Source organism: Stigmatopora argus, chromosome 10, assembly GCF_051989625.1.
Source record: "Stigmatopora argus isolate UIUO_Sarg chromosome 10, RoL_Sarg_1.0, whole genome shotgun sequence".
Lineage (NCBI taxonomy): Eukaryota > Metazoa > Chordata > Actinopteri > Syngnathiformes > Syngnathidae > Stigmatopora > Stigmatopora argus.
In genome coordinates this window covers 14,277,152-14,302,946 of record NC_135396.1, presented here as the reverse complement: position 1 = coordinate 14,302,946, position 25,795 = coordinate 14,277,152, and the positions used below count along the sequence as shown (strand labels likewise).

Here is a 25,795-nt window from a genome sequence, read left to right as displayed (position 1 = left end):
ACCAGTTTAAAGAGTAAAACAGTCAACCTGATATACCTGGGTTATAAATTCCCCAAGGGCGGTCCTTTGGCACAAATGGTTAGCACGTCGGCCTCACAGCTCTGGGGTCCTGGGTTCAAATACAGGTCACATCCACCTGTGTGGAGTTTGCATGATCTCCCCGGGCCTGTGTGGGTTTCCTCCGGGTACTCCGGTTTCCTCCCACATTCCAAAAACACACATGGTAGGCTGACTGGACACTCTAAATTGCCCCCAAGTATGGGTGTGAGTCTGTATGGTTGTCCACCGATTCAGGGTGTCCCCCGTCTCTGACCCGGAGTCAGCTGGGATATGCTCCAGCACCCCCCACGACCCCAATGAGGATAAAGCGGTTCAGAAAATGAAATGAGATAAATTTCCCATTCAAATAGGTGTTTTACAGACAAAACAGATTAAGACTTTGCCTAATGGTTATAAAAACAAAAAGTACAGAGCATCACATAATTTGATTATTCTCTTAAGAGAATGCACACATCCAAGTAGATGATCATAAGAGTTATGAAACATTAACAAAGTGTAGTGGAAATTGGTTTGACCCCAACCAGGTGACACAAGTTCACACTATTCCTGTCAAAATGTTTGGATTTATGAAAAGCTGAAAGTGACTCACATTGTTTCAAGCTTCTTAAATTCAGGGATGGGTTCAGGCTTCTTGCGGGACATGAACCAGTAGACGACAAGGCCAACGATCAGGGAGAAGAGGAAGAGATCAAGGTTACTGAAAAAAGGCTCATCTTCGTTAGCCATGGGCTCTGTGTTGGTGGTGCTATCAGGGTCCATGCCTGCTATCCTGTACACCAAGAAAGAATAATGTTCTTCTCAATAGGGTGTCAGTTAACAAAATCATTAATACAATATGTTGTGTCACATTTTAGATGAAATACAACAAGTATTACACTGTAAATCTTTTAAAACATTGAAAGTTATTTGTGTTATTTTAACTTCCAGCTTTGACAATACCCGAATTTATACCAAATAGATTTGTTTGGGAGATAGGAGCTGCAGTCTCATGAAAAAAATTGTAGAACTGAATGAAGCATAGTGGAGAGAACCAGTTAAACTGCACTGGGAAATATGATGACTAACAGATGTGGCCAATGCATTTAATTTTCTCTATACAATGGCTGCTTTTGTGCTGGCTTTATTGAACAATTGGCTGGAAAGCAAAAGGAATCTCTCGTCCAACTTGAAAACTAGCGTCTCTTTTTTAAACACTCGATGCAAAAGGACTTTCTGCTCTGAGCTCATGTTTCAACTCTGAGCGAACATATGCAAATGAGTTTTTCCTGAGGATTGTGGAAGTTGCTTAACACGCACAGCACAGGACAGCATCACAAAGGAAAAATCAAAGGCTCACTTCATAAATGACCGGTTTTCAACCTTTTATTTATTCATACGTCAACTACTTATTTTTTTCAGGGTGACATGGGAGCTACAGCCAATCCCACCCAAGCAGAGTATGTAGAGTAGACAAACAACCATTGAAGTCTACGGTGATCTCGGGAAAGTATAGGTTAATTTATTCTGTAGCCACATTGTCACTCAAAAAACATCCTAATCTACTGTTTAAATGATTGGAAATGCCATCAACATTGAAGACATTATCCTCCCTTTTGGTGTGCATGCACTGTGGTATTACTTCATTAATATTAATCGCCTTTCATGTCACAAAAAATGATTTGCCTTTGAGTATTGCTATATTTTCTATCTATACATGTTGCCTCATCGATTGTGCCGACATCTTTTTACCAATCCGTTAACATGACAACACAATTTGTTACCTCTCGTTTTTTAGCATTACTAGGTCCAATGCCCAAAAAGACGTTAGGACATCCTCCAGCAAAAAGGGGCATGCGTAAAATTGATGTCTCATTTGTCACAAAATATTTAAACATTGTATTTTCGGTAATCAGAAGTCTAGGAAATTCATTATTTTCATAGGTTCTTTGAGCATCTGTCATTTACATGGTGATTTATACTAGTTGTTGTCTTGCGTTTTAAGATAAACGTACTTTGAAAGCAAATCTATATTGCTGTTTAAAATAAACATGTCATTTTCTTGGTTTAATTACTTGTTTGAATATTAATTGAAGGTTGAAAAGACACCATCTTAGCTAAGAATTGTTCATTATTCAGGCAAAACTGCTTGTTGTGAAAGTAGTTGAGTTGACTGCCACCACTGGTCGGTTTAAAAAAATGTTGTTAATTGGATGAATCTTCTCTCGTAAAAGTAATAAAAAATACATGCTTTTGTGGGGGGAAGTCAGAGTCTTTTCTGAAAATTCTTATGGGTTTAACATTCAAACTCCAAACAGGAAGGAAGCAGGTAAGATGTGAACAACAAACATTTGAGATTAAAGTTGCCTTTCCCCTGATTTAAGGCAAGGTACTACAGACAAATTGGGAAACATTAGCGCAACACAAATAACACACCTGAAAGCCAAAGTCCAGGGGACCTCAGAAGCATGCAGATAACACATCCTTATTTTAGTTACCGTATGTTTACGACTATAGACTGTCCTACCTCTACTTCCGAATGTCTCTAGGTACGAAATTTTCAGGTTACGAAACCCTTTGAGATGCAAATGACTGCCTTAAGATATGAAAAAAGATCCAAGATTACAAAAACGTCAATACATATCCTATATTCGTTATTTTATTTTGAAATTTTCACGGATGTACTCCTCCTTGCTTGACAATTTCCCTACACTCTACTGGGCTCTCATTGGCTGTCTCACAACAACCCTCCATGTTTCTTTGACCCCCCGCTGTCTGCTTAAACTTATGCTTGGAAGAAGCTGTGGCCTTCGACAGACTCGCAGTCTACAACAACTCTTCATGTTTCAAGATTCTCTTATGTTTTTTTTACCGCCGTATGTCGTTGTGGGGTTGAAGTTTTGCTTGGAGGAAGCTGTTGCCGCCGAGTGCCTTTGACGAACTCACAGTCGAGCCTCAACCTGAACCCGAGCCTGTGGTGGGGAAAATTGTGTCGCGGGGGTAGGCGATGGGGCTTGTGGTCAGTAAAGAGGACATTAACAAGTTGGTTGAGGGGCACCAAAACGAACTCTCAACGGAGCAGGAGTTAATGCAACTCTCACCAATACACGAGGAATTCAACGAGAAGGCGGCTGAGGAGGAGGCAGAATTCCATACCACCACCGTTCCAACAGCACAAATCAGAAAAAAAATGGGGGAGAAATTTTTATAAACTTTACGACTTTGTGGAAAAAACATTCTGAAAAAATGTTCACGAGTCGTGCGATCGCCCACTTTGACGACATTTTTCTTGTGCATTTTAGAAACATTATTAAAAGTCGTCAAAGGCAATTGTCTTTAGATCGATTTTTCTTAAAACGTCTGTCAACAAGCACCGCCAAAGGGGAACTTAAATCCAAACAGGTAAGAAGCCGTGCCAATAAATAAAATGGGTGAAAAATTAGATGCCAAAGAAATCATAAAACGTTAATGAAAAACATTAAAAGTTCAATTTAATGTTTTGAATTCTTAATTTTATGTTTATTAGATGTTTATTCATCTGTTCGTGTGCTCTCTGGCCCTGTTGACTAACGCTAGCTTCCTGACACTTGTGTGCTTCAACACGAATAGATTTTGCATGTTTATTCATTTTAACGGCTTATTGAATAATTTTATGATCATTTTCTCTCATTTTTGTGCGTCTTCACACTTTTCCTACAAAATTGGGACACTGATGAATTTTTAAGGGGTTTAGTTGGTAGTTTCATGGCCGGTCAGAGCACGTTTAACTACTGGTAAAAGGTAAGATGGCGGCGCCCTGAGCGAGCAATGGCAGGCACAAATGAGTGAGTTTTTTCATGTTTTATGCAAGATACAATTTTTTTTTATTGAATTTCATTCATAGATGTCAAAATAAATTTTGTTTAGCGTTTTATCTGTTTATCTTTTCTCTATTTTGAAATAAACGACCGTATCGGCCGCATTGTTTTACGTTATTGCGTTCTGTCTTTGTCAGCTTGCAATTTCGTGCATGTCAAGTGTAATTTGTGCACATATAAGTCGTACCCTTGATTTTGTCATTTTTTTTGTAACAAACATAGCTTATATGTGAGAAAATACGGTAGTTGAATAGACTGGATGTTTTTTTCTACATTTCATCGTCCCTACTGATCTGTGACTCAATGTGCACCCATCTCACATTTGCAGCAAAAAAAAAGTTTGGAACGCGATGCGGAGCGTGCCATCAATTCTGAAGGTTTAACAAAAGTTGTGAGTAGCGTTAGAAGTAATGAATGACAACTGCTGAAAACAGCATTATCAAGACTTTTGCATCACTTATGAGGAGCTGGAGAGTGATGTGTATGACTATGACAATGAGAGGAAAACTAGCATGTTAGATGGCAAACTTGCACACTTGGTCGAACTTTATTGGTTTGTGGAAAATTGATCAAAAAGTAAATCAATACAAATTATCAATACAATTGAAAAAAACCCAACTCTTTGTATGTGTTAATTACAAATTGCACTAAGACTGCAACTTTGAATACGGTAAGCCTCATGCTGGCGAAAATAAAGCGAGTATAAACGAAAAAACTCTCCATGGAACTGTATTCGAGTGTGTACTATTCCTGCTATGCACAACTTGGGGTCTTTAGGGTAGTCTGGTGCGTGCAAGAGCACAAACACAATAAAGAAAAACATGAGTAAAATACCCAATCCTTTTTTAGCTTTCTACACATCCACTAACAATTGCTGACAAGGTTTTAATTTAATACTTGACCTATGAAATTCCCACTTGCCACCACCCAATTAAAGTGAAGAGTTTAATTTAAAAAAATATTCGAATCTTATATGGTTAGCCAAATATGAATCAAAATCTCGACTGCTTGCAGAGGCAAGCAATGAAGACCAACTGTGCTTGAAAAAGGACACAGAATTTTTTAACACTGCCAAATTATTTTTAATTATTTTTGTGTGTAAATGTAATTTTACCTTATTTAATAGCACAGAATATATTTAAAAGACCAGTAGTTACAATGTCCACTGAAGTCATTTTCCCCCAAAGAAATATTCTGCACTTTTCCAGAGAAGGCATGTGTATTTACAAGCTTTATGTATTTTTATACTGCTGTTTTCTTTACCAGATATTGCGTGACATAACAGAGCAAGCCTACTTTAACGTGCAGTACAAGGTCTCCCCCAAGTGCCCTTTTCTCTTATCAACTTGTTCAAACAAAGATTGTATCAAATTGTGGTGAAAGTATTCAAATCATAAAGTCTATTTTGTATATGCAGGATAGGAATCACACAATATCAGTTAAGATTAGTGATCGACCAATATGGGTTTTTAAGGACCGATACCGATTATTAGTAGTTACAGGCGGCCAATAACCGATATTCGCTTGCGGTAAAAGTGAAAAAATTAGTGTAAAAAAAATGTATGCACGCACCAAACTTAGTTAAATTAACCGAAACATGCATGTTGAATGTAGAATTCAATGTTATTTGTTTAGCGGCAAGGCAACAGGGGTTTAGGGGGTTCCATTTTTGTTAATGCTGGTGTGTGTGTGTGTGTGTGTGTTTATTACCAATAAAGGGCGCCGAATTGAAGCATTGCAACAACAAAGCTCTCGACTTAACGAGGAGCTGGTCGTTTATATTAGAACCGGTGAGAGCAGGAGAGAGAGATAAGGAATGTGGCTGCATCTGAGCCAAAATAACACCATTTTAAATTCATTTCATCATATCGGCCGGTCGGATTTAAAAAAAGGGCGATACCAATATTGGTACGTCAATTGTCCAAATATCGGCCCCGATTATTGGTCGATCACTCGTTTAAATCCTCCTTTTTTGTTTTAAATGAGGCAACCTCAGTAACGAAAAATAAGTCCAATGTCCAAACAGAACCATTTTTACACTGACCTCAATTTTCAAAATGTTCGATTTCAAAATAAACCCAACTATTAAGAATTTTTATTGTTGTCTCCACACCAATATCATTCCTTCACGACAATTGTATTTTTGTCCCAAGACCAAGTGCTTTTTTTGGTGCTGTCCGAACGTATAATTTCCAGTGTAGTCATTTGTAAAGCTCAGTTGTATAAACGTTAGTCTATTCAAACATGGCTTAGTGTTCAGTTGATTGGGTAAACAAATAACTAAAGGCTTCTTGGATTTCTTTAATCCAGTAAGTGAGGGTTGTTTTGGGTAATCATTATTTTGTTAAATGCCACAAAGGCCATGAAAGCAAATAGCTTCGTTTCGACACTACAGTCCAAGTTTTGCTTGCTCTGTTAATAGCAGCTTTATTTTAGCTTGCAAAAGGATCACCTTGCGCGACTGCAAATTATACTGTAGGTCTGTATGCAACATGCAAGGAGTTCATTAAAATAAATAAATAGGTCAAGCCAGAACATGTTTTATAGTGTGTATGCCTGTTCCCAATCATTTGTATTTAGTAAGCAGCTGATTGTTAATTATAACCATATAGCGACACACAGTCGAAAACAATTAGTTCAAGGTTTTAATGTTGGTGATTCAGATTCGTTGTCAATCAACCAAAACACAATTGCTCAAAGATGCTGGGTGAAAGCAGTCAGATTAAATTGCTCCCAAGAACTGTTTGTTGACAGTATTTATTTTCTTCGAACACCGAGCAAAAACTTAATGAACAAAGTGTACATTAATGTCTCTCGTACCAACCAAATACCCCAATGCGGAAAGAACACTGTGCTACCCTTAACCTTGATCTCATCTCATTTTCTGAACTGCTTTATCCTCACTAGGGTCGCGGGGGTGCTTGAGCCCATCCCAGCTGACTTCAGGCCCGAGGCGGGGGATAGCCTGAATTGGTGGCCAGCCAATCGCATGGCACAAGGAGACAAACAACCATTCACGCACAAAGTCATACCTAGGAGCAATTTAGTGTCCAATCAGCTTACCATGCGTATCTTTGGAATGTGGGAGGGAACCGGAGTACCCGGAGAAAACCCACGCAGGCCCGGGGAGAACATGCAAACTCCACACAGAACAGCCTGAACCTGGATTTGAACCCAGGTCCCCCCACCGTGAGGCCGACGCGCTAACCACTCATCCGCTGGGCTGCCTTGACCTTGATAAGGAAGGTTAGTACTATTGCTGAAGGCAATACAGGTTTGTCCAATTCATTTTTTTACAGTCTTAGAATTAATATTTTATTAGTTACTGGGTAACCTGAATGGCTAAAACTCAAGAGATTTTAATATACTTTAAAATTTAGCACTACTCCATAATTTAGAAAACTATTTGGGGAGTAGTCTTGTTCGTTTTTTGTTTTTTTATTTAACTCGAGGTCCCTGGTACAAATTGCTAGAGTGTAATTTCTCATGCAAAAATGAACCTACGTCCCCAAATACAAGTTGGGTATGGCTGCAAAGTAGCAGAGGGTGAAATTTGCATTAGTGCTAGTGTTTCTCTGTGTGTGGGTTTATTACCAATAAAGGGCACAGCGAATTGAAACAGCAGTCGCAACAACATCAAAGCCCTCGACTTAACAAGCAGCTGGTCATTTATGTTAGAGACCGAGAAAGCAGGCAGGAAAGAGGAAAAATGCAGCTGCATAAGTGCCGAAATTACCCACTTTTAAATTAATTTCTTCATTTCAGATGGTCGAATTAAAAAGGGCCAAAACTAATATATGAAAATTGTCCAAGTATCGTCCCCGATAATCAGCCCGCCCTTTTATCATTCGATCACTAGTTGAGATATGGGATGTATGAATCTCATTAAAGATTATCATAGGACAACTGTCAGCCTTGGATATGAAGGATATAAAGAGTAACGCACACTTGTTTCAATACCAGATTTCTGGTTCATAATCTGTTTTTAGAAGGAATAAAAAAACAATAAGTATAAGTAGTGAATTAAATTAGAAAGGGGAAGAAAAGTTAACACGTAGAAAGGTTCAGTAGTTATTGATTGATCAATACAGCCTTGACTCTGAACAGGGTATTTACAAACATTAATCGTAAAAGTGCCTTTTTAACTAAATGCTATGTTAGAAAAAACTGCCAATGGATGACCTTCAAATTTGTTACATAAAACAAATTTCTCCAGAATTTAGTATTTGTTCTCTGAGTAAGTATGACAAAGAACTTCTATATAAAAACGTACAATTGCTTTTCTTGCGTACAGTATGTTACTACTAAATTTAACACGTAATAAACACTTAACTCATTGGCTGCTATTTACTTTGCTAGACCATTTTGACTGAGGGGGTCAGTCTTAATCAGATGTGTCAAAGTGGCGACCCGGGCGGCAAATCTGGCCGGCCACATCATTTTGTGCAGCCCGAGAAAGTAAATCATGAGTGCTGACTCTGTTTTATGATCAAATTCAAATGAAGATGATAGATGTATAGGGAATATTTGCTGGTTTTGCCCTTTTTAAAATCAATAATTGCAATTTTTTAATCCCAAATTAGTATTTTTTTCTCTGTTTTGTTTTAGTTCTAAAAGCATTTTTGAAAATCAGTTTTAAATCTATAACGAACTGAATATTTCGGGCTTTTGATCCAGTTTTTTTTACTCCGATTAAAAAAAAAATCTAAATATTATATCTAAAATGCTTCCTCTTTCCCCTTTTATTTTTCACTGTTAATACAGATTTTCAAAAATGCAATATTTCCTTTTTAAATAAACAACTAAAGGTTAAAACATAATTTTGATTCAATATTAGCTCTTTTCCTATTAAAAAATATTCTACAAAAGAATATTTGCTATTAAGAGGCTCAAAGAGCAGATTTGTACTAATTTTATTGTCCAAAAATTATCGATCTACACGAAGCTGCCAATTCATTGATCGAATAATTTTGGCAGGCAAGTTGGAACCCATAACGGTCCTCTGAATGAAATTGAAACTACGACGTGGCCCCTGACAAAAAAATAGTTTGACACCCCTGGTCTAAATAGATGGCACGTCTAGCACTGTTAATGGCACTCAAAGATGAGCATTTACAATTTAAATGTAAAGGCCGTCTATCGTAGTCAATATAATGCAATGAGTTCAATGTGATTGACAATCAAGATATGACTTATTGCCTATATATGTCACATGATTAGCCCAACCTTAAATTCAAATCAGTGCAAGTTTGTTATAAGTGCTACACAGTTATGAATATAACCAGGTTTCACAACGTTCCATTCACTAACTTGTGATACTTCGGTTTCTTGCTAATTCAAGTCCAATGAAAGATGCTTTCAGAGTCAATTAGCCTCACCGGAACAATGGATTAAGCATACGTGGAATTTATCTACACAAATGATCTTTTTAAAAAGAGCAACCAGCATTTGATCAAGTAATTCTCAACTACTTTGCTTTACTATTATAGAATGATATAAATAATACAATGGTGGAGCGAGTGGTTAGCACGTTGGCCTCAACACTGGGGTCCTGGGTTCAAATCCATGTCACGTCCACTTGTGTGACGTTTGCATGTTCTCCCCGGGCCTGCGTGGGTTTCCTCCGGGTACTCCGGTTTCCTCCCACATTCCAAAAACATGCATGGTAGGCTGATTGGACACTCTAAATTGCCCCTGTGAGTGTGCATGGTTGTCCGTCTCGTCCCCTGCGATCGGCTGGCCACCGATTCAGGGTGTCCCCCGCCTCTGGCCCGGAATCAGCTGGGATAGGCTCCAGCACCCCCCGCGACCCTAGTGAGTCTAAAGCGGTTCAGAAAATGAGATGAGATATATAATACAACAGCGACAAATAGTCGACACAGTTTGATTTTGTCTGGATGGATATCCGACCCCCCAAAAAAATCGAATAAACGAGACACGGAGTAGAAACCCCATCTTTGTGACAAATTATTATTATTATTAGCCAACACATGGCATTAAGTTAATGAAATTGAGCACAAAAAGGTAGTGAAACCCCTGACTTTAGCCTCACATTGCGTAACTTCAGCTACTTTAGGTCTAAAATAGAACATTCGGTCTGTGTTTGAAGGTTTACGACAGCGTCCTCCTTAAAAGCATCGCCAATAACCTGCCTGGCATTCGCTGTAGATAAACCTGCCTGCCATTCACTGTAGATAAAAATGATCCGAAAAATGTGAGAGAATTGTAAACCTTACCTCTTCGCCTTTCAAACTCACGTTCGCAGTGCACACAATGCGGAAGGAAACTTTACGCCATGAAGGACCATACCATCTCAATCTAACCAGCGGGGGTGACCACGTTAGGTCGTCAATGTGAAGTACATAAAATACGGTGTTTTACAACTTTGTTCTGTCCTAAAGAATATAATGAAAACGCGTGGTTAGATAAATTAGATTGTGTGGGGCATTAACTTTATTTATTCACAGTTCGAACACCTTGGAGCTGACACGTGTGTCGGAGCAGACATCCCTAGAAAACCATTACCTCATGTCATTATACTATTGTAACCTACCATGATATATAACTGCTGAGGTATTCGTGAACAGGGGTCATGGTTATGTAATTCAGACAGCAGTACACACTGTGACAAACTAATAAGACACTGAATCCTGAAAGATGTCCTCACAAATTTTTCAGGTTTTGTATTCTGAAAAAAGGGGTTAGGGTTAAAAAAGAAGAATATTCATTACGACAAATGGAAAAGTGCTGCGTCATGCATTATAATATCAGGCAAAGTACCTAACTTGTCTACATTGATAGATGTACTGGTTGAGTTATTTGTAACGGTTAAAGTTGATGTTGGATATATTCATTGTCTGTACGGCTTATCCTCATAAGGGCCACGGGGGGTGCTGGAGCCTATCCCAGCTGACTTCGGGCACCATGCAGGGGACATCCTGAATCAGTGGCCAGCCAATGGCGAGGTACAAATACCTATCTAGTGGTTGTGATCTTCAATACTATAAAATGTGCGTGTGCGGTCGATTGGTCGCCGGTATTTTGGTCGCCCCGACCGCGACAACGGGCAACCAAAAGACCGGCGACCAAAAGACCGGCGACCAAAAGACCGACGACCAAAAGACCGGCGACCAAAAGACCGGCAACCAAAAGACCGACGACCAAAAGACTGGCGACAAACAAGGTAAAACAACATGGTCTACGCATCAATAAAAGCCAACAATGGCCATGAGCAGTTTCACTGAGCCGACGTGTGAGTGTATAAGAGTTTGTATGTGTACATGCGTTGTCCCTTTAAGAAGCTACGTCAGTCAGGGTCTTAACAAGTTCTCCAACAAAAAACAATAAAAGTCAGGGAAATTTTGAGCTTTTCTTTAGCCTAATAATTACTAGGGCATTAAGTATGACTAAATAGTAATTCGCAGTTTGTATTTAGGGAATTTGAGCAACGATTTAAATGGTAATTATCACTTACCTTCCGGGCGACCAAAAGACCGGCGACCAAAAGATCGGCGACCAAAAGACCGGCGACCAATCGACTGTGTACCAAAATGTGACATTACTCAGTACAGACAGACGGTAACGGGATGCGCGGGTGAGAAAGAGAGAGAGGACAAAAGAGAGACTTGACGGCAACATGACATAAACTTTAAATTTAAATTAAATGAATTTAGATTACTAAACACACACACAAAATCAATCTTGTTACACTAAATGTAAACCTTCTTGTGTGATAACGAGACAAAGATGTTAATGTATTCCACCGTGGCTTTCGAGTTGGAACTTCCTGCTTCTCAGAACCGAGTGTATCCCAATTTGTTTTTAAAAATTATCGAACCAGCCTGGACTCGCTTTGAAGGGTTTCGCTGGTGTCTTTTTCAGATGCTTACTTTGCTTTCAAATCCATTATAGATTATGCTGTCTTTTTCGCAGATTATCGACTCGGTCAGGCTATTTCCAGTAAAAAATGCAACTTGTATGGCATGTGCTAGTAGATGTTTACGCGAGGGAGATGCAGCGAGAAAAACAGAGCGATGCTTTTGTCATAAGCAACCTCTCGCATACTCGGCCACCCGGACGGCCGCATCGGGAACCATCTCGTATGCTCGTATCTCAAGGCAAAAATTTGCTCTAAATTTCTCGTAAATTGGGACACTTATATGTAAAGGGGTTACTGTATTTGTTGGTTAATTCGGCTAATTTGTTCATACAGCCATATTTCACTTAATATGTGACTGACTGGGCCAAGTTTGAGTATTTAATAATTGTTCACAGGTCAAGGAACCTGACAAAAACAAGTTAAAAAAATACCTACATACGAATGCCCAGCTCCCCCACTAAAACTCATCGAAAGCCCAAAGAACATGCATCTGTTTAATTGGCCCTGGGACAAAAAAAAATCGAAGTACATGTTGAACGTTATTGTTAAAGATATATAAATACTCAATTATTGCATAGATAACTGACTAATCTAAGCACAGTAACAGAGTATATGTACTTCTTTACAATAATAGTATTTGATAATTTATTTATGGGCAGCCCAGTGGGTGAGTGGTCAGCGCGTCAGCCTCACAGTGGGGGACCTGTGTTCAAATCCAGGTCGTCAACCTGTGTGGAATTTGCATGTTCTGCCTGGGCCTGTGTGGTTTTTTTTTCCGGGTACTCTGGTTTCCTCCCACATTCTAAAGATATGCATGGTAGGCTGATTGGACACTCTAAATAGCCCTGAGGTATGAGTGTGGGCGTGGTTGTTTCTCTCCTTGTGCCCTGCGATTGGCTGGCCAGCAATTCAGGGTGTCCACTGCCTCTGGCCGGAAGTCGGCTGGGATAGGCTCCAGCACCCCCTGCGACCATAGTGAGGATAAAACGGTTCAGAAAATAAGATGAGATAATTTATTTACGAAACATAACAAAACAATTTTAAACTGTACTCCATGAATGTTCGAAAATGTGATATCCTGAAAGGAACTCAATATTTCATAAAGTTGATTGACAAAAGAAAAACAAATATGTACTCAAAAGGTCATCACTTTACTAACAAGTAAGTGAGTTATTCTTTGGAATGCTTAGGTAAAACTGTATAAATAATTATATACATGGGTTTATTATACTACAACTTCTTCCGTCAAATGAAAGCGCAGATAATTACTACATGTTATACATGTAATCAAAAAACAGCAAGACAAATTAAATTAAATTATAATTTGAATTACACCACAGCAGCTTTGTTGTGTATCATGACACTGATTCCCATACATTATTAATGTTAAAATGAACTGAATGTATTTTTAAAAAATCATAGAATCTTTGTTTTCTGATTCCTCTTCTTAACCTTCTGATGGACCACAGCAAGAGTCGTGAAGAAGTTTCCCAAGAAGAGAATAAAAAAGGAGAGGCCACACACCAAGACCTGCCATCAATAAGAAAGTATAAAGATAAGCCACAAATTCATTTCTAGTTTAAGAAACATATACTGAATAATGGGGTGGCCCGGCGGCTGAGTGATTCGCGCGTTGGCGTCACAGTCGGGGTCCTGGGTTCAAATCCAGGTCGGTTCACCTGCGTGGAGTTTGCATGTTCTCCCCGGGCCTGTGTGGGTTTTCTTCCGGGTACTCCAGTTTCCTCCCACATTCCAAAAACATGCATGGTAGGCTGATTGCCCCTAGGTATGAGTGTGAGTGTGAATGATTGTTTGTCTCTTTGTGCCCTGCGATTGGCTGGCCACCGATTCAGGGTGTCCCCCGCCTCTGGCCCGAATCAGCTGGGAGAGGCTCCAGCACCACCCGCGACCCTAGTGAGGATAAAGCGTTTCAGAAAATAAGATGGGAGATAATGTATAATGGAGCGGCAATTTAACTTGGTTTGTTTAATCATTGTTGTCCAATTTAGGGAAGCTTTTATCTGGTTGTAATACTGTGAACATATTTCTGTGCAATGCTGAATTGGAGGACTCAGGGGAAGTGAAAACTGGTCTGTGTGAGTGCTAACCTGCCATTCTCTGCAAACTGGGAGCTGAGCCATCCTGAAGAGAGACAGGCTGTTGAACAGTTGCCAGAACTGCAAGACAAAATAGGAGGTCTTGTGTTTGTTTTTAAGTGCAAAACATAAACACAACAAAAGTTTTAGACAAACATGTAAAACCTGATCAAATCTTGTCATATGTAAACCTACTGAATACCATGAGACGTGTACACGTTACTTACTACTGTGTGTTTCGTACCGTCTAAGGAACAATGACAAAGCGCAATTGTCATGTCCTCATGTGGGACTCATTTTATAATATACTCACATGACCAAAAAACAGGAAGGGCAAAAGAAACGTCAGTCCTTTCCACATCCAGGATTGAAATCCCTCTGAAAAGAGAATCATGTTTTTATTCTCTCAACGTCGTTATATTTGTGAGGCGATGGAGACAGAGTTTGTTTGTGAACCTTACCCACAGTAAGATCCATGTTGTGTCTTTCTCCGAGCGTTCTAAGTCTGTACAGACATCCACTCTGATAATAGCACTGCAGACATTGAACAAAGCCTGCGTTTTCATGAAGACATGTTAAAATCTGAACATAAATCATTTGTTTCACTTCTCTCAAGAGTTGATCTTACTTTGGTAGAGGGAGTACGCCAAGAATTGATTCCTGAATATCTTGTACAAGTTGCCATCTGGCCTATAATACAGAAAGGAGGTAATTTAACGAGAAAATATTCTAAAATTTGGTATTCAAATAGAAGATGTGTGATGGCTGTTATTCTACGTATTTACCCACCATGTGAGCATTACACCAGACAAAAAAGCTGAGATGTAATGATGGAACACCCACCAGCCTTTGATTCTGTAAATAAGATGACAAAATCAAAATTAACTTTAGGAATAACTTTTTGAAAGTGCAAATTACTTCAAGATTACGAACATGCATACATATTTCTGACGCGGGCGATATTGTCTTAATGGTTTTCCCTTGGGGGCGGCCGGCGGCTGAGTGGTTAGCGTGTCGGCCTCACAGTAGGGGACCTGGGATCAAATCCAGGTTCAGACCGTTCTGCGTGGAGTTTGCATGTTCTCCCTGGGCCTGCGTGGGTTTTCCCCGAGTACTCCGGTTTCCTCCCACATTCAAAGACATGCATGGTAAGCTGATTGGACACTCTAAATTGCCCTTAGGTATGAGTGTGAGCGTGAATGGTTGTTTGTCTCCATGTGCCCTGCGATTGGCTGGCCACCAATTCAGGGTATCCCGCGCCTCTGGCCCGAAGTCAGCTGGTCCAGCACCCCCTGCGACCCTAGTGAGGATAAAGCTGTTCAGAAAATGAGATGAGATGAGGTTTTCCCTTGGAGGGCCATGATGACCAACCCAACTTTCCCCCAAAATTATTTTCATAATTTTTTTTTTGTTATATTATTTGAGGCCGACAGGCGACCAGTCTAGGATGTAGTCTGCCTTTTGCCTGAAGTCAGGTGGGATAGGCTCTGGCATCCCCCACAACCCTTACAAGGATACGCGGTACGGAAGATTAATTCATTCATCTTCCATACCGCCCATCCTTGAAAGGGTTACAAGAGCCTAACCCAGCTGTCTTCAGGCGAAAGGCAGATTACACCCTAGACTGGTCGCCAGTCAGCTGTAAGGCACAAAGAGAGACAAACGACCATCAGCACCCCCAATCATACAGCCACCAGCGGGAATTGAGCCCACCCCGCACCTAAGTCAGGCGGGTGAACCTCCACACGACGAGGCGGCGGTACGCAAAATAAATGAATTACTATATAAAATTTGAATGGGAAAAAGAATAAACAAATTTAAAAAAAAATAAAATAAAGAAAAAGGAACTTTGAATGAACATTTTTGTTGATTTAATATTTAAAAATATGAAAAATTACTTTCAAAAACTACACTTAAATATAAACAAATACGAGAATAATAGCTGTTTTTCTTTTTTCCACCAATAAATAAAATCATGTATTCTAAAAACACAAAAATAGGGTCTTTTCATTTTTCTCATGTTTTTTTAATTTAAAAAACACACTTCACTCACGATATATTTATAATTATTATGAAAAAAGTGGGCCAGATGTTCAAGGGTTTAGCGCGTCGGCCTAACAGTTTCTGGGTCAAAGGCTCAATCCCAGGTCGGTCCTCACTGTGTGGAGTTTGCATGTTCTCCCCGGGCTTGCACGGGTTTTGCCCAGGTACTCTGGTTTCCTCCCACATCCCCAAAACATGACTAATAGGCTGGTTGAACGCGTTAAATTGCCCCTAGGTATGAGTGTGAGTGTGAAAGGTTGTCCGCCTCCTTGTGCCCTGCAATTGACTGGCCACTAATTCAGGGTGTCCCCTGCCTGGTGCACAAAGTTGGCGGGGACAGCGAGACCCAGCACACGCCGCAGCACTTGAGGAGATAAGAGGTATGGAAAATGATTGAAAAAAAGTAAAAAATAAACAAAACTTACAAATTTTAAAATGAAATAATAACCATTTATAATCTTAAGAGGGATTGGACTACATCTAGATTAAAAAATATCAAAATTCACCATTCTCAAATGAAAATGACAATTTCTAAGATAACCAGATAGTTTTCGGTTAACTGTGGGCCCCCTGTTAGTATCAAAAATTGCTTGTAATATCTCAACAGTGGCTGGGTGGGCTTGCGTGGGTTTTCTCCGGGTACTCCGGTTTCCTCCCACCCATCAAATAGATGCAGGGTAGGCTAGTTGAACACTCTAAATTGCCCCTAGGTATTAATGGTTGTCCGTTTCCTTGTGCCCTGCGATTGACTGGTTACTGACTCAGGGTGTCCCCTGCCTGGTGCCCAAAGTTAGCCGGGAAATGCTCCAGCTCCCCTCGCGACGCTAGTGAGGATAAGCGGTTCAGAAAATGAATGAATGAATGAATAGCAATTCTAACCAACAACCCCACAGGCCACAAGTTAAAAAACATCATCTCATTTTCCGAACTGGTTTATCCTCATTAGGGTCGTGGGAGGTGCTGGAGCCAATCCCGGCTGTCTTCGAGCCAGAGGTGGGGGACACCCTGAATTGGTGGCCAGCCAATCGCAGGGCACAAGGAGACAAACAAACATTCACACTCATACCCATACCTAGGGGCAATTTAGAGTGTCCAATCAGCCTACCATGCATGTTTTAGGCAAGTGGAAGTAAACCGGAGTACCCGGAAGAAACCCACGCAGGCCCAGGGAGAACATGCGTTAGAAAACCTGTGATGTACAATATAGGTATTTACCTAGAGCCATTGGTGATGAGGATACTTTCCCTGATAGTCAATGTGCAGTAATACCAGACCAGCAGAAAATTGAGGATGGCATCAAGAAATCTGAAACCATGGAAGTTAACACAAATGTTACATTGACACATGTGGAAGGATGGCATCTTTGCTAAATGCTAATTCTTACCTGTAGCTCACAAAGAAATAGCATATGAAGGAAAACAGCAGCAGGATGAATGTAAGATATAGCTTGAATTTCTCATATTCATCTTTGAAGGCAAATCTGACAAATAGATGTCAAATTAGTAGACATAGACTTTTTTTTAATGCAGAGGTCTACTTTATGTTCACAAGATAAACTTAATAAATTGTGTTGGTATCATTTCCTGCAGTACAAAGTTTGACCTACAAAATGTCGCTTTCCAGACCTTTGGAAAAACAATAATAAGAGCACTTACTTTAACTGTTTGCTGAATAGAGTTACATTCACACTTCCAAGAACCAGACTGAGGTACACCCTGAAAAACAAAATTAGATTGACCCTTGTCCTTATTTCGTTCTTTATATATGTATAACAAAGAATAAAATCAAAGGATAACATTTGAACTGCAACCATGTTTTTCTATAAACTTGCATGTTGTATAAACTCTTAGAAGTTCAGTAATATTACAGCAAATTGGAATTTTTCACCCATTTTTCCTGGGGAGGAATGCTTCCATTTCAAATAAAGCATTAGTTTGCATCTTTATTTTTTCTTTCATTTCGCCAAGGGAATCTTCTTTTGACAGGTCTTTTCTGCGCCTAGTGGATGACACAAAACACATGACCAAGGTTACATCACTTATATATCTGTGCTGGCGTAATATATTGGAATTTGACTGAAAGCCTCCGTATTCACAATGACTCTTTCACATGAGAGGACATCTCCTTGAGTCTTGTTTGTTGAAGGCAAATGGCAGACAAAAAGCTCTTTTGGAGTTTGGACATTTCATCCAGTTTTTGGAGGTATATTCTGTGTGTTTCCTAAATAAAAACAAAAAGAGCAACAATGATTACATAGAAAATTATATAGTTCACAGTTCATCTTGTAGAGTTTTCACCTTGGGAATCGTAAAGTATCTGTGCAAACATTTGAAAAAAATGAAAATGTTGACAAATAATGAACAAAGACGTTGATTACCTGAGTGTGATGATACTCCTCTTCTAGACATTCCCATTGCTGTAAAAGATCAGCTACATTTTGTGACATTTTGTGATATATTTGCTCTTCCCTTGATTTAAACTGAAACACTTGTGTCAAGTGTAAATTGAATTACGTGTTCAAATTAAAAGACCAGCACATGATATGCCACGGCATTATTCCTCAGGGTGTGTATGTCATTATCATGGATAGTTTATTGCACAGTGAACTTTGACTGGTGCACATGTTGAAAATTCTTATATGGCCATTGTTCCAAGGAAGCTCTCTTTTTTAGCACTGTGTTACAATGACTACAACGATTGATTCATGAAAAAAGAAACAAATAATAATTAATGCAATATATAGAGGAAGACAAAACAGCCCTGCTGTAAAGTGCAGAATATGTAATATTGTGTAAACTCATCTGTCTTTGTCGTCATGTTAGCCGACTAATACAATGTGATATGTGTGTGCAGTTATTGATGTTTTTTTACTACTGTAATATTACAGTGTAATAGTATAGTAGTGGTGCGGAGTAAACCAGTCCTCAAAGACAACAAAGGATCACTTGGCCTCACATCAGCACACCTCATCCATCCAGTAGATGGCGATAGAGAGCCTTTATGGTGGTTGGCCTCTCACTGCCACCAACTTTTTTTTATGACGCAATTCACGAAGAAGAAAATCCACACAACTCGAATACACGTCAGAAGGCGGTGGCTATCAAACACAGCTGATCGGTAAACGGACGGATCAGAACAATATATATATATACTGTAAATACACGTGAACATTTAGCATCGAGAACGGACACTAAAACGGCCAATGTGCAGCTAAAGAAGGGATACTGCGGAGAAAAGGAAAAGGGTAAGCGTCAGTCTCGACAGGACCAAAATGCTACAGATGTTTACATAAAATAGGCTAATGAACAAATGGCGCTCGGTTATTCGTAACAGGTCGTTGTGGGAAAATGTATGGTGCCGTCTACGTCCTATCAACGGTGACGGGTTACGTCCTCACCTCCGCGTTGCTGCTCAAATGTCCAACTCTCCTGTACCGGAAGAAGAGGGAGAGGTTCCATAGCAAACACATTTCCCATCGTGGAGGTAAGTCAGCAGTGAATGATCATTTCGAGCAGCCATCAGGTCTCTCCGCATGGCAAAGGAATTGAAATTCACTCTAATAGGATCCTATAAAAGAGAGATTTACTACCTTAAAAAGAATCTACCTAATCTTGATGCTTTCTATTCTACAAGAATGGGGCCCTGCCTTGCCAGTCCCACCTGCTTGTTTATAACCAAAAGATTTTTTGGGCGCTGTTAAAAAAATCTTTTGAAAAATGGTGATAAACAAATAAAAGATAGAGTTTACACACTTAGAGGAGGTGAAGAAATTCGTTTCTGGCCACCATAAAAAAATTCAACACTCTACATTGCACGGTTTGGACAAAGATAGCGAGAGAATCTTAACATACACACACACACCCATAAATCACGCTTTATACGGATTATAGATAAGAAAATGACAATATTATGAACTAAAATGCCAAAATAGATTTCAATTTCGGAATGCCCGCTATCTCAATACTAACGTACAATGGAAGACTAGCAGTTGAAAAACAACCTAAAAATAATAATAAAAATTAAAACTTAAAATAATCGAGTTCAGACGAAGGGAGGTCATGTTTTTTTTAAAGTTTGGCCAGATAACCTAGCCTCCGTACAGCTATATCATTCTGAAAAGTGTTCATAATATTGTAGTCCTTTAATATTGCTCAAATAGTCGACAAAGCAATTGTATTGTGATTGTCCTGTCTGCATTGCAGGAGCAGCAGAGAACCTGGAGAACACAATGGCAGCTTTCAAACAGTAAGTTGAACTTCGAACCCAATCGTCAGGTGAAAGTTCACAACATTTTGCGTATGGTGTTCCACACAGCGCCGTGGCTCTTGGTACGGACATGTTGGAGCTTGACTGCCACTTGACAAAGGATGAGCAGGTTGTGGTGTCGCATGACCCACATCTGCAGCGAGCAACTGGCATTAACGCATACATCTCTGATATGGCATATGCAGTAAGTAACTGCGATGAGACATGGTGTTTTGTTCAAAAGAAAAAAAGATTCAATTCGCTCATGCTTTTATTGAACAATGGTGGACAGACCTTGACCATGCACCTGAGGTTTTAATGTCTCAAGTTTACATTAGCACTGTTCAGGGTATGTTGTTGGATGTCCAGTTCTATATTTTAGTGATTTGGTCTACATTTGAATTGGTTTTGGAGCCTATTCCACCCACATGTAGTTCAACCATCTGATTAGTATGTCACTTGATGACCTTGAACTGGATTTCTTAATCTTTTATCAGGAATTCAATATAATCTTTATCTCACATGTGTCAAAGTGGCGGCCCGGGGGCCAAATCTGGCCCGCCGCATCATTTTGTGTGGCCCGGGAAAGTAAATCATGAGTGCCGACTTTCTGTTTTAGGATCAAATTCAAATGAAGAGTATAGATGTATATTAAATTTCCTGATTTTCCCCCTTTTAAATCAATAATTGTAATTTTTTAATCCATTTTTCTGTGTTTTTAGTTCAAAAATCATTTTGTAAAATCTAAAAATATATAAAAAAAGCTCAAATAAACATTGTTTTAGATCTATAAAAAACTGAATATTCAAGGCTTTTAATCCAGTTCTTTTAATCCATTTATTTAAAAAAATCTAAATATTATATCTAAAATGGTCCGGCCCGCGTGGAATCAAGTTGACGTTAAAGCGGCCCACGAACTAACCCAAGTCTGACACCCTTGCTTTATCTCAATGTTTGATTTAAGTAATATATAAAATAAAATAAAAGAGAGAAAATGTTGTTTGCTCCAAGTTCAAACTGTTTACATAATGTATGCAATAATTTGAGTCACCTTTTGAAAGCCTCAATATACTGGAGTCGGATAAGTTAATTAAGCTTAATAAAGTATTGGGAACACTCAATGTTATTATTTTATATAACTCCATTCTTGCATTCTCAATAATGTTTACAATGCCCACACTCACTTTACCTTCCCTTTTGACCTTATGCTGTAGGAGTTACCACCGTATCTCTGCAAGCTGGCTGTAACCTTTCAAAAGGGTGAGTGTTCCTGGCCACTGCAACAATAAATCACACTGCAAACACTATAAAATAATAAACGTCTCACTCATGTTCGATTGCATAATTCCAATTCATTTCTCTATCGTGAGGAACGAACTTACTGTCGCGTCAGCTAAAGCTGTTATCAACTCGTCCTTGTCCATGCAGAGTGTTTTTGTGAGGGAGGAGAGGACAAACGCATTCCTCTGCTCAAGGATGTTTTCGAGGCATTCCCCGACATTCCCGTCAACATTGACATCAAGGTCAACGACGACACGCTTATCAGGAAGGTGCCTGCGATTTTTCTGAAACAACTATTAGTACCAATGACCCTCCTGTGGTAAATCAATGTCTTATGCACATTGCGTATACATTTATCTTGTGCATGGCAGGTGTCGGAGCTGGTGGTAAAATATGACCGAGAGCATTTAACGGTATGGGGCAACGCAAGCAACCAGATTGTTAGAAAATGTTACAAAGAGGTATGCATTTCCTGAGCACCAGTCGATCTAAATCGGTGTGATTATTGCAAAAGAAATCACTCTTAGAGTCTAATATTTGCTGACCATCTCGGATTTGTTTTTTGCAGAACCCTCGCATTCCTGTTTTGTTTAGCTTTCCCAGAGTGTTGCAGTTGTTGGGCTTCTTCTATACTGGCCTTCTCCCCTTTGTTCCATTAAAGGAACAATTCTTGGAAATCCCAATGCCCAATATTGTGAACAAGTAAGTGCACTTTTCCCACACTTTGTAATGTACTGCCACATTCCAAATTGGAATCTTTTTTTCGGATGGGGTTCCAGAGTGAATATGAAGCTTTGAAACCATTTTTACTGCGAAGAGCTATCATCATGTGGCAGCAATGCACCATTGAGTTCATGAGAACAGCCCTTTTTGACAGTCCAAATGAGTTACATGAGAGAAACGGTAGCCTTTTTACGAAACCAACTCCTGTTCTCTTGTTGATTACCGTGTGCACACCTATATGGCACACTTAAAAGTATAATATTTTCTCCAAAATGGACGCTGCGCCCAATCAGTCGGTATGCCTTGCATATGCATATGCATATCCAGAGGCGGGTGGAACCCTGAACTGGTGGCCAGCCAATCGCAGGGCACAAAGAGACAAACAACCATTCGCGCTCACACTCGTATCTAGGGGCAATTTAGAGTGTCCAACCAGCCTGCCATGCATGTCTTTGGATTGTGTGAGGAAACCAGAGCACCTGGAGAAAACCCACGCGGGCATGCAAACACTCAGGTGGACCGACTTGGATTTGAACCCAGATCCCCCACTGTGAGGTTGACGGGCTAACCACTCATCCAGTGGGCCTCACTATCCTTTTTTTTTTTAAGAACTGCAAGTATCAGTTATTTAATGATGATTTATTTCATATTTTAGTAAAATAGTAAATAACAAACCTTTAATGTGCTGCAGAATAATTGTGGAAAGTGTTAACACTGCACATACACAAGATTGCCCTTTCAAAATGAGCATTAAATGTATAAATATAAATATATTTCAAACTTGACGCCACCCGATGGTGCTGTGGTTCTTCCGACTGACTTTGCTTAGGACAGTCTGGGTTCGATTCCCACTCGGTGGCAGTGTGAGTGCTTGTCTGTCTCTGTGTGTGCCCTATGACTGATTGGTGACCAGTCTAGGGTGTAGTCTGCCTTTCACCCGAAGACAGTTGGGTTAGTCTCCAGCACCCCTTTTGAGGATGGGCGGTATGGAAGATGAATGAATGAATTTCGAACCGGAAGCTTGCACTGTTCGAATGCTCACACTAGGAGTCTGAACACTGTTGCCAACAGAGGGCAGTGTAGCCTCACAAATCAAATAAACTTGTCAGTGAAACTTATTATATACAGCACTCTCATACTGCAGCAAAGTTTCAACTTTTTTTTCTAATTGAATAACTCAATTTCATCGTTGCTCCTCTAATATTTCTACTTTTATTTAGATTTTCAAGCAGTAGTAAAATCTCCCACCAGTTAACCTGCGTTTAAATCTGTCGGCAAAGCAAAAACATGTTTTGTAGCCATGACAGTCAATTTCTGTCAACATGTTTGAAAAGAAAATATATTGTACTGGTCCTTTCGATTGATTTGAAAATGGATTATGGACCTTAAAGACAAGAGATTGGACATGGCTCCGATACTGCGTATATTTTATTTGAAAAATAATTGTACAGTAATCCCTCGATTATCGCGGTTAATGTAGACCAGACATGGCCGCGATAAATGAAAAATCGCCAAGTAGGGTCACCCCTATTTATTTTTTTTTACTTCAGTGCGGAGTCTTGGTAGCAAGCGAAGGACAGGGAAGTGGTTTCCGCTTGCGAGTTTCAGCATTGATTTTCACATTTTTATGAATTTACAAAAAAAATGTAATAAAAAAACCAACTAAAAATACCCCCAGAAAAAAATATGCGATGTAGGGAAGCCATGATAGTTGAAGTCGCAATATTTGAGGGATTACTGTAATCTACAATTTCGGTTTCACAGACTGTATGATCCAGAGCGAATAACCAAAAGTCAGCGCCTCATCACCTGGCTTGCAGACAGGTGAGTCACACAGTAAAAGTAATGTTACTTGATTGCCTTACTGATTATCATTCATTTATTTTCTCTGCAGATTGTTGATGAGGAAAGCTCTCTTTCAGCATCTCACTGCAAGGGGAATACAGGTGAACATAAATCGAATTGATCAATCCTTTCCCCTTTTGGTTGTTTTGTCTATTTAAAAAAAATCTCATCTGGTTTCAGGTGTACATTTGGGTGCTAAACGATGAAGAGGACTTCAAGAGGGCATTCGATTTGGGAGCGACAGGAGTTATGACGGATTTTCCCACAAGGCTTAAAGAATATTTGGATCAGAATGGCCCATCTATGCCTCGCTGACTGACATTGAGATGCTTAAAATGCACCAATAACATTGAGCTCCCGCATCATAAATCGAGGTTCTTTCTTTAATTGATACCTCCCTTCTTGATTATCATTACCACGGAAGCTTGATCATTTTACTTGAATGTACTTGCACTACTGCGTTGCTTGTCCAATGCTGATGAGGCTGCCAATCACAATTTTCCTCACATTTTAATTTATATCATGGCAGATGCTTTGTATTGGTCCCTTTGTAATCTCTTGTCTCCTTGTGTGTGTACTGATAGCAGTGCTCTAAACTGCCACAGAACAAAAACAAAAGGATTTAGTAACAGAAATGGCAGACAAGTTTTAATTTCAATCAACATGGCTATCACAATGGGTATTTAGCCACTGTCAGTATGTTTGTGAAAACACTGGGAAGTTGAAACATATTATTTAACGTTTCTTTTCATGAGTTGCACTATGTCACTATGAAACCGAAAGAAAAAAAAAAAAAAATATATATATATATATATATATATATATATATATATATATATATATATATATATATATACACACACACATATATATATATACATTATATAGATACACACATACATATACATATACGTATATAGGGGGCAATTAAACCACGTACCATGACAAAGCATTTTGGGGGCTTGTTGAATGTAGTTTCAGAGGAATCCTTGCCATTCGTTGTTTATTGTTGCCACTGAATGTTGCTTTTATGTTTTTTTCTGCTGCATTTGGCTGGCAAACCAGTTCAGGGTAAACCCCACCCATTGCCCATAGTTAGCTGGGATAGGCTCCAGCACCCCCTGCGACCTTAGTGAGGATAAAGCGATTCAGAAAATGAATGAAAAAAAGGCTCTTTATGACACGTCAAGCTGCACAGAAGATGGATAAATGTTTTTGGTATTTAAATGGTATTTATTAAGTAAAACTGTCCCTCAGTCTTATCTATTGTTGCAGATCTTAAATTGAAATTGTTGCTTATTTTTCTTTGTGTGATCTTTGCATGCACGATTGAGTTATGGGTGTTTGGGTGATTTGAATTCAGTGTTAAAAGAATATCACATTTCATGTGAGAATATATTTTTGTTTCCCACCAATTTAGTGGGATAAATAAAATATACATGTTTGTCTATTTCTGAGGGAGTCATTTTAAAAAAAAAATTCTGCGCTCATATATAATTAATTATACTATGATTGAAACATTTTTATTTGACTTGGAATGGCAGTGACATCATTTTAGACATTCATGTCTTTAACCACTAGGGAGAAACAGCAAGTTGTAAACACTGCAAAGAGTGCGTCACCACCATTGAAAACACATTTTAGCTTTATTTACAAACAACTTATTGGTTCAAATTTAAACATATATTTGTATTTTTTTTACATTATCGAAACGACTTAGTCCGTTTTGTTTTTTAGATGATTCAGTAAAACACGAACCTACAGTCAGTGAACTTGCAGCTAATGAGTTG

The 25,795-nt window shown here is 39.2% G+C and overlaps 3 protein-coding genes across 4 annotated transcripts in view; 1 reads left to right on the top strand and 2 right to left on the bottom strand.

The window, feature by feature from the left end:
* Positions 1-10,232, bottom strand: part of porb (P450 (cytochrome) oxidoreductase b) — a 35,207-nt gene extending 24,975 nt beyond the window's left edge. Inside the window, exons 1-2 of the mRNA XM_077611272.1 lie at positions 10,130-10,232; positions 650-829 (exon numbers count right to left, since the gene is read on the bottom strand). Coding sequence (XP_077467398.1) covers positions 650-819 — 170 coding nt within the window. The 5' untranslated portion in view covers positions 820-829; positions 10,130-10,232. The remainder of the gene's footprint in view (positions 1-649; positions 830-10,129) is intronic.
* A 2,539-nt stretch (positions 10,233-12,771) lies between these two features.
* On the bottom strand, positions 12,772-21,703 carry tmem120ab (transmembrane protein 120Ab). Its single transcript, XM_077612071.1, has 13 exons — positions 21,346-21,703; positions 18,289-19,478; positions 18,007-18,131; positions 17,799-17,909; positions 17,567-17,626; positions 17,296-17,391; positions 17,127-17,216; positions 14,658-14,723; positions 14,497-14,558; positions 14,330-14,422; positions 14,182-14,246; positions 13,881-13,949; positions 12,772-13,302 (listed from the first exon to the last, which is right to left on the bottom strand). Exons 2-13 carry the CDS (start codon positions 18,355-18,357, stop codon positions 13,189-13,191), a joined length of 1,020 nt encoding a protein of 339 aa, XP_077468197.1. The 5' UTR covers positions 18,358-19,478; positions 21,346-21,703; the 3' UTR covers positions 12,772-13,188.
* gdpd1 (glycerophosphodiester phosphodiesterase domain containing 1) lies at positions 18,954-25,455 on the top strand. 2 transcript variants are annotated; one of them, XM_077612073.1, is made up of 11 exons: positions 18,954-19,149; positions 19,245-19,394; positions 20,114-20,156; positions 20,226-20,361; positions 21,371-21,416; positions 21,585-21,706; positions 21,809-21,898; positions 22,006-22,139; positions 23,925-23,984; positions 24,055-24,106; positions 24,186-25,455. In XM_077612073.1, the coding sequence occupies exons 2-11, from the start codon at positions 19,259-19,261 to the stop codon at positions 24,318-24,320; spliced, it is 954 nt and encodes a 317-aa protein (XP_077468199.1). In that variant the 5' UTR covers positions 18,954-19,149; positions 19,245-19,258; the 3' UTR covers positions 24,321-25,455. The 2 variants fall into 2 exon arrangements, with proteins under 2 accessions (XP_077468199.1, XP_077468198.1); XM_077612072.1 differs by having other exon boundaries at positions 18,955-19,155.
* Positions 25,456-25,795: the final 340 nt, after the last annotated feature.

What these genes read in the sequence shown, in the direction of transcription:
- tmem120ab (XM_077612071.1), bottom strand. Translation starts at nt 18,357, where the DNA reads ATGTCACAAAATGTAGCTGATCTTTTACAGCAATGGGAATGTCTAGAA. An exon ending in TTCCTCCCCAGGAAAAATGG is followed by an intron (nt 17,627 to 17,798) that starts GTGAAAAATTCC and finishes TTTGTTTTTCAG; the next exon opens with GGTGTACCTCAGTCTGGTTC. An exon ending in CTCATCACCAATGGCTCTAG is followed by an intron (nt 14,724 to 17,126) that starts GTAAATACCTAT and finishes TCTTATTTACAG; the next exon opens with AATCAAAGGCTGGTGGGTGT.
- gdpd1 (XM_077612073.1), top strand. Translation starts at nt 19,259, where the DNA reads ATGTATGGTGCCGTCTACGTCCTATCAACGGTGACGGGTTACGTCCTC. An exon ending in TTAGAAAATGTTACAAAGAG is followed by an intron (nt 21,899 to 22,005) that starts GTATGCATTTCC and finishes TGTTTTTTGCAG; the next exon opens with AACCCTCGCATTCCTGTTTT. An exon ending in ATCACCTGGCTTGCAGACAG is followed by an intron (nt 23,985 to 24,054) that starts GTGAGTCACACA and finishes TTTTCTCTGCAG; the next exon opens with ATTGTTGATGAGGAAAGCTC.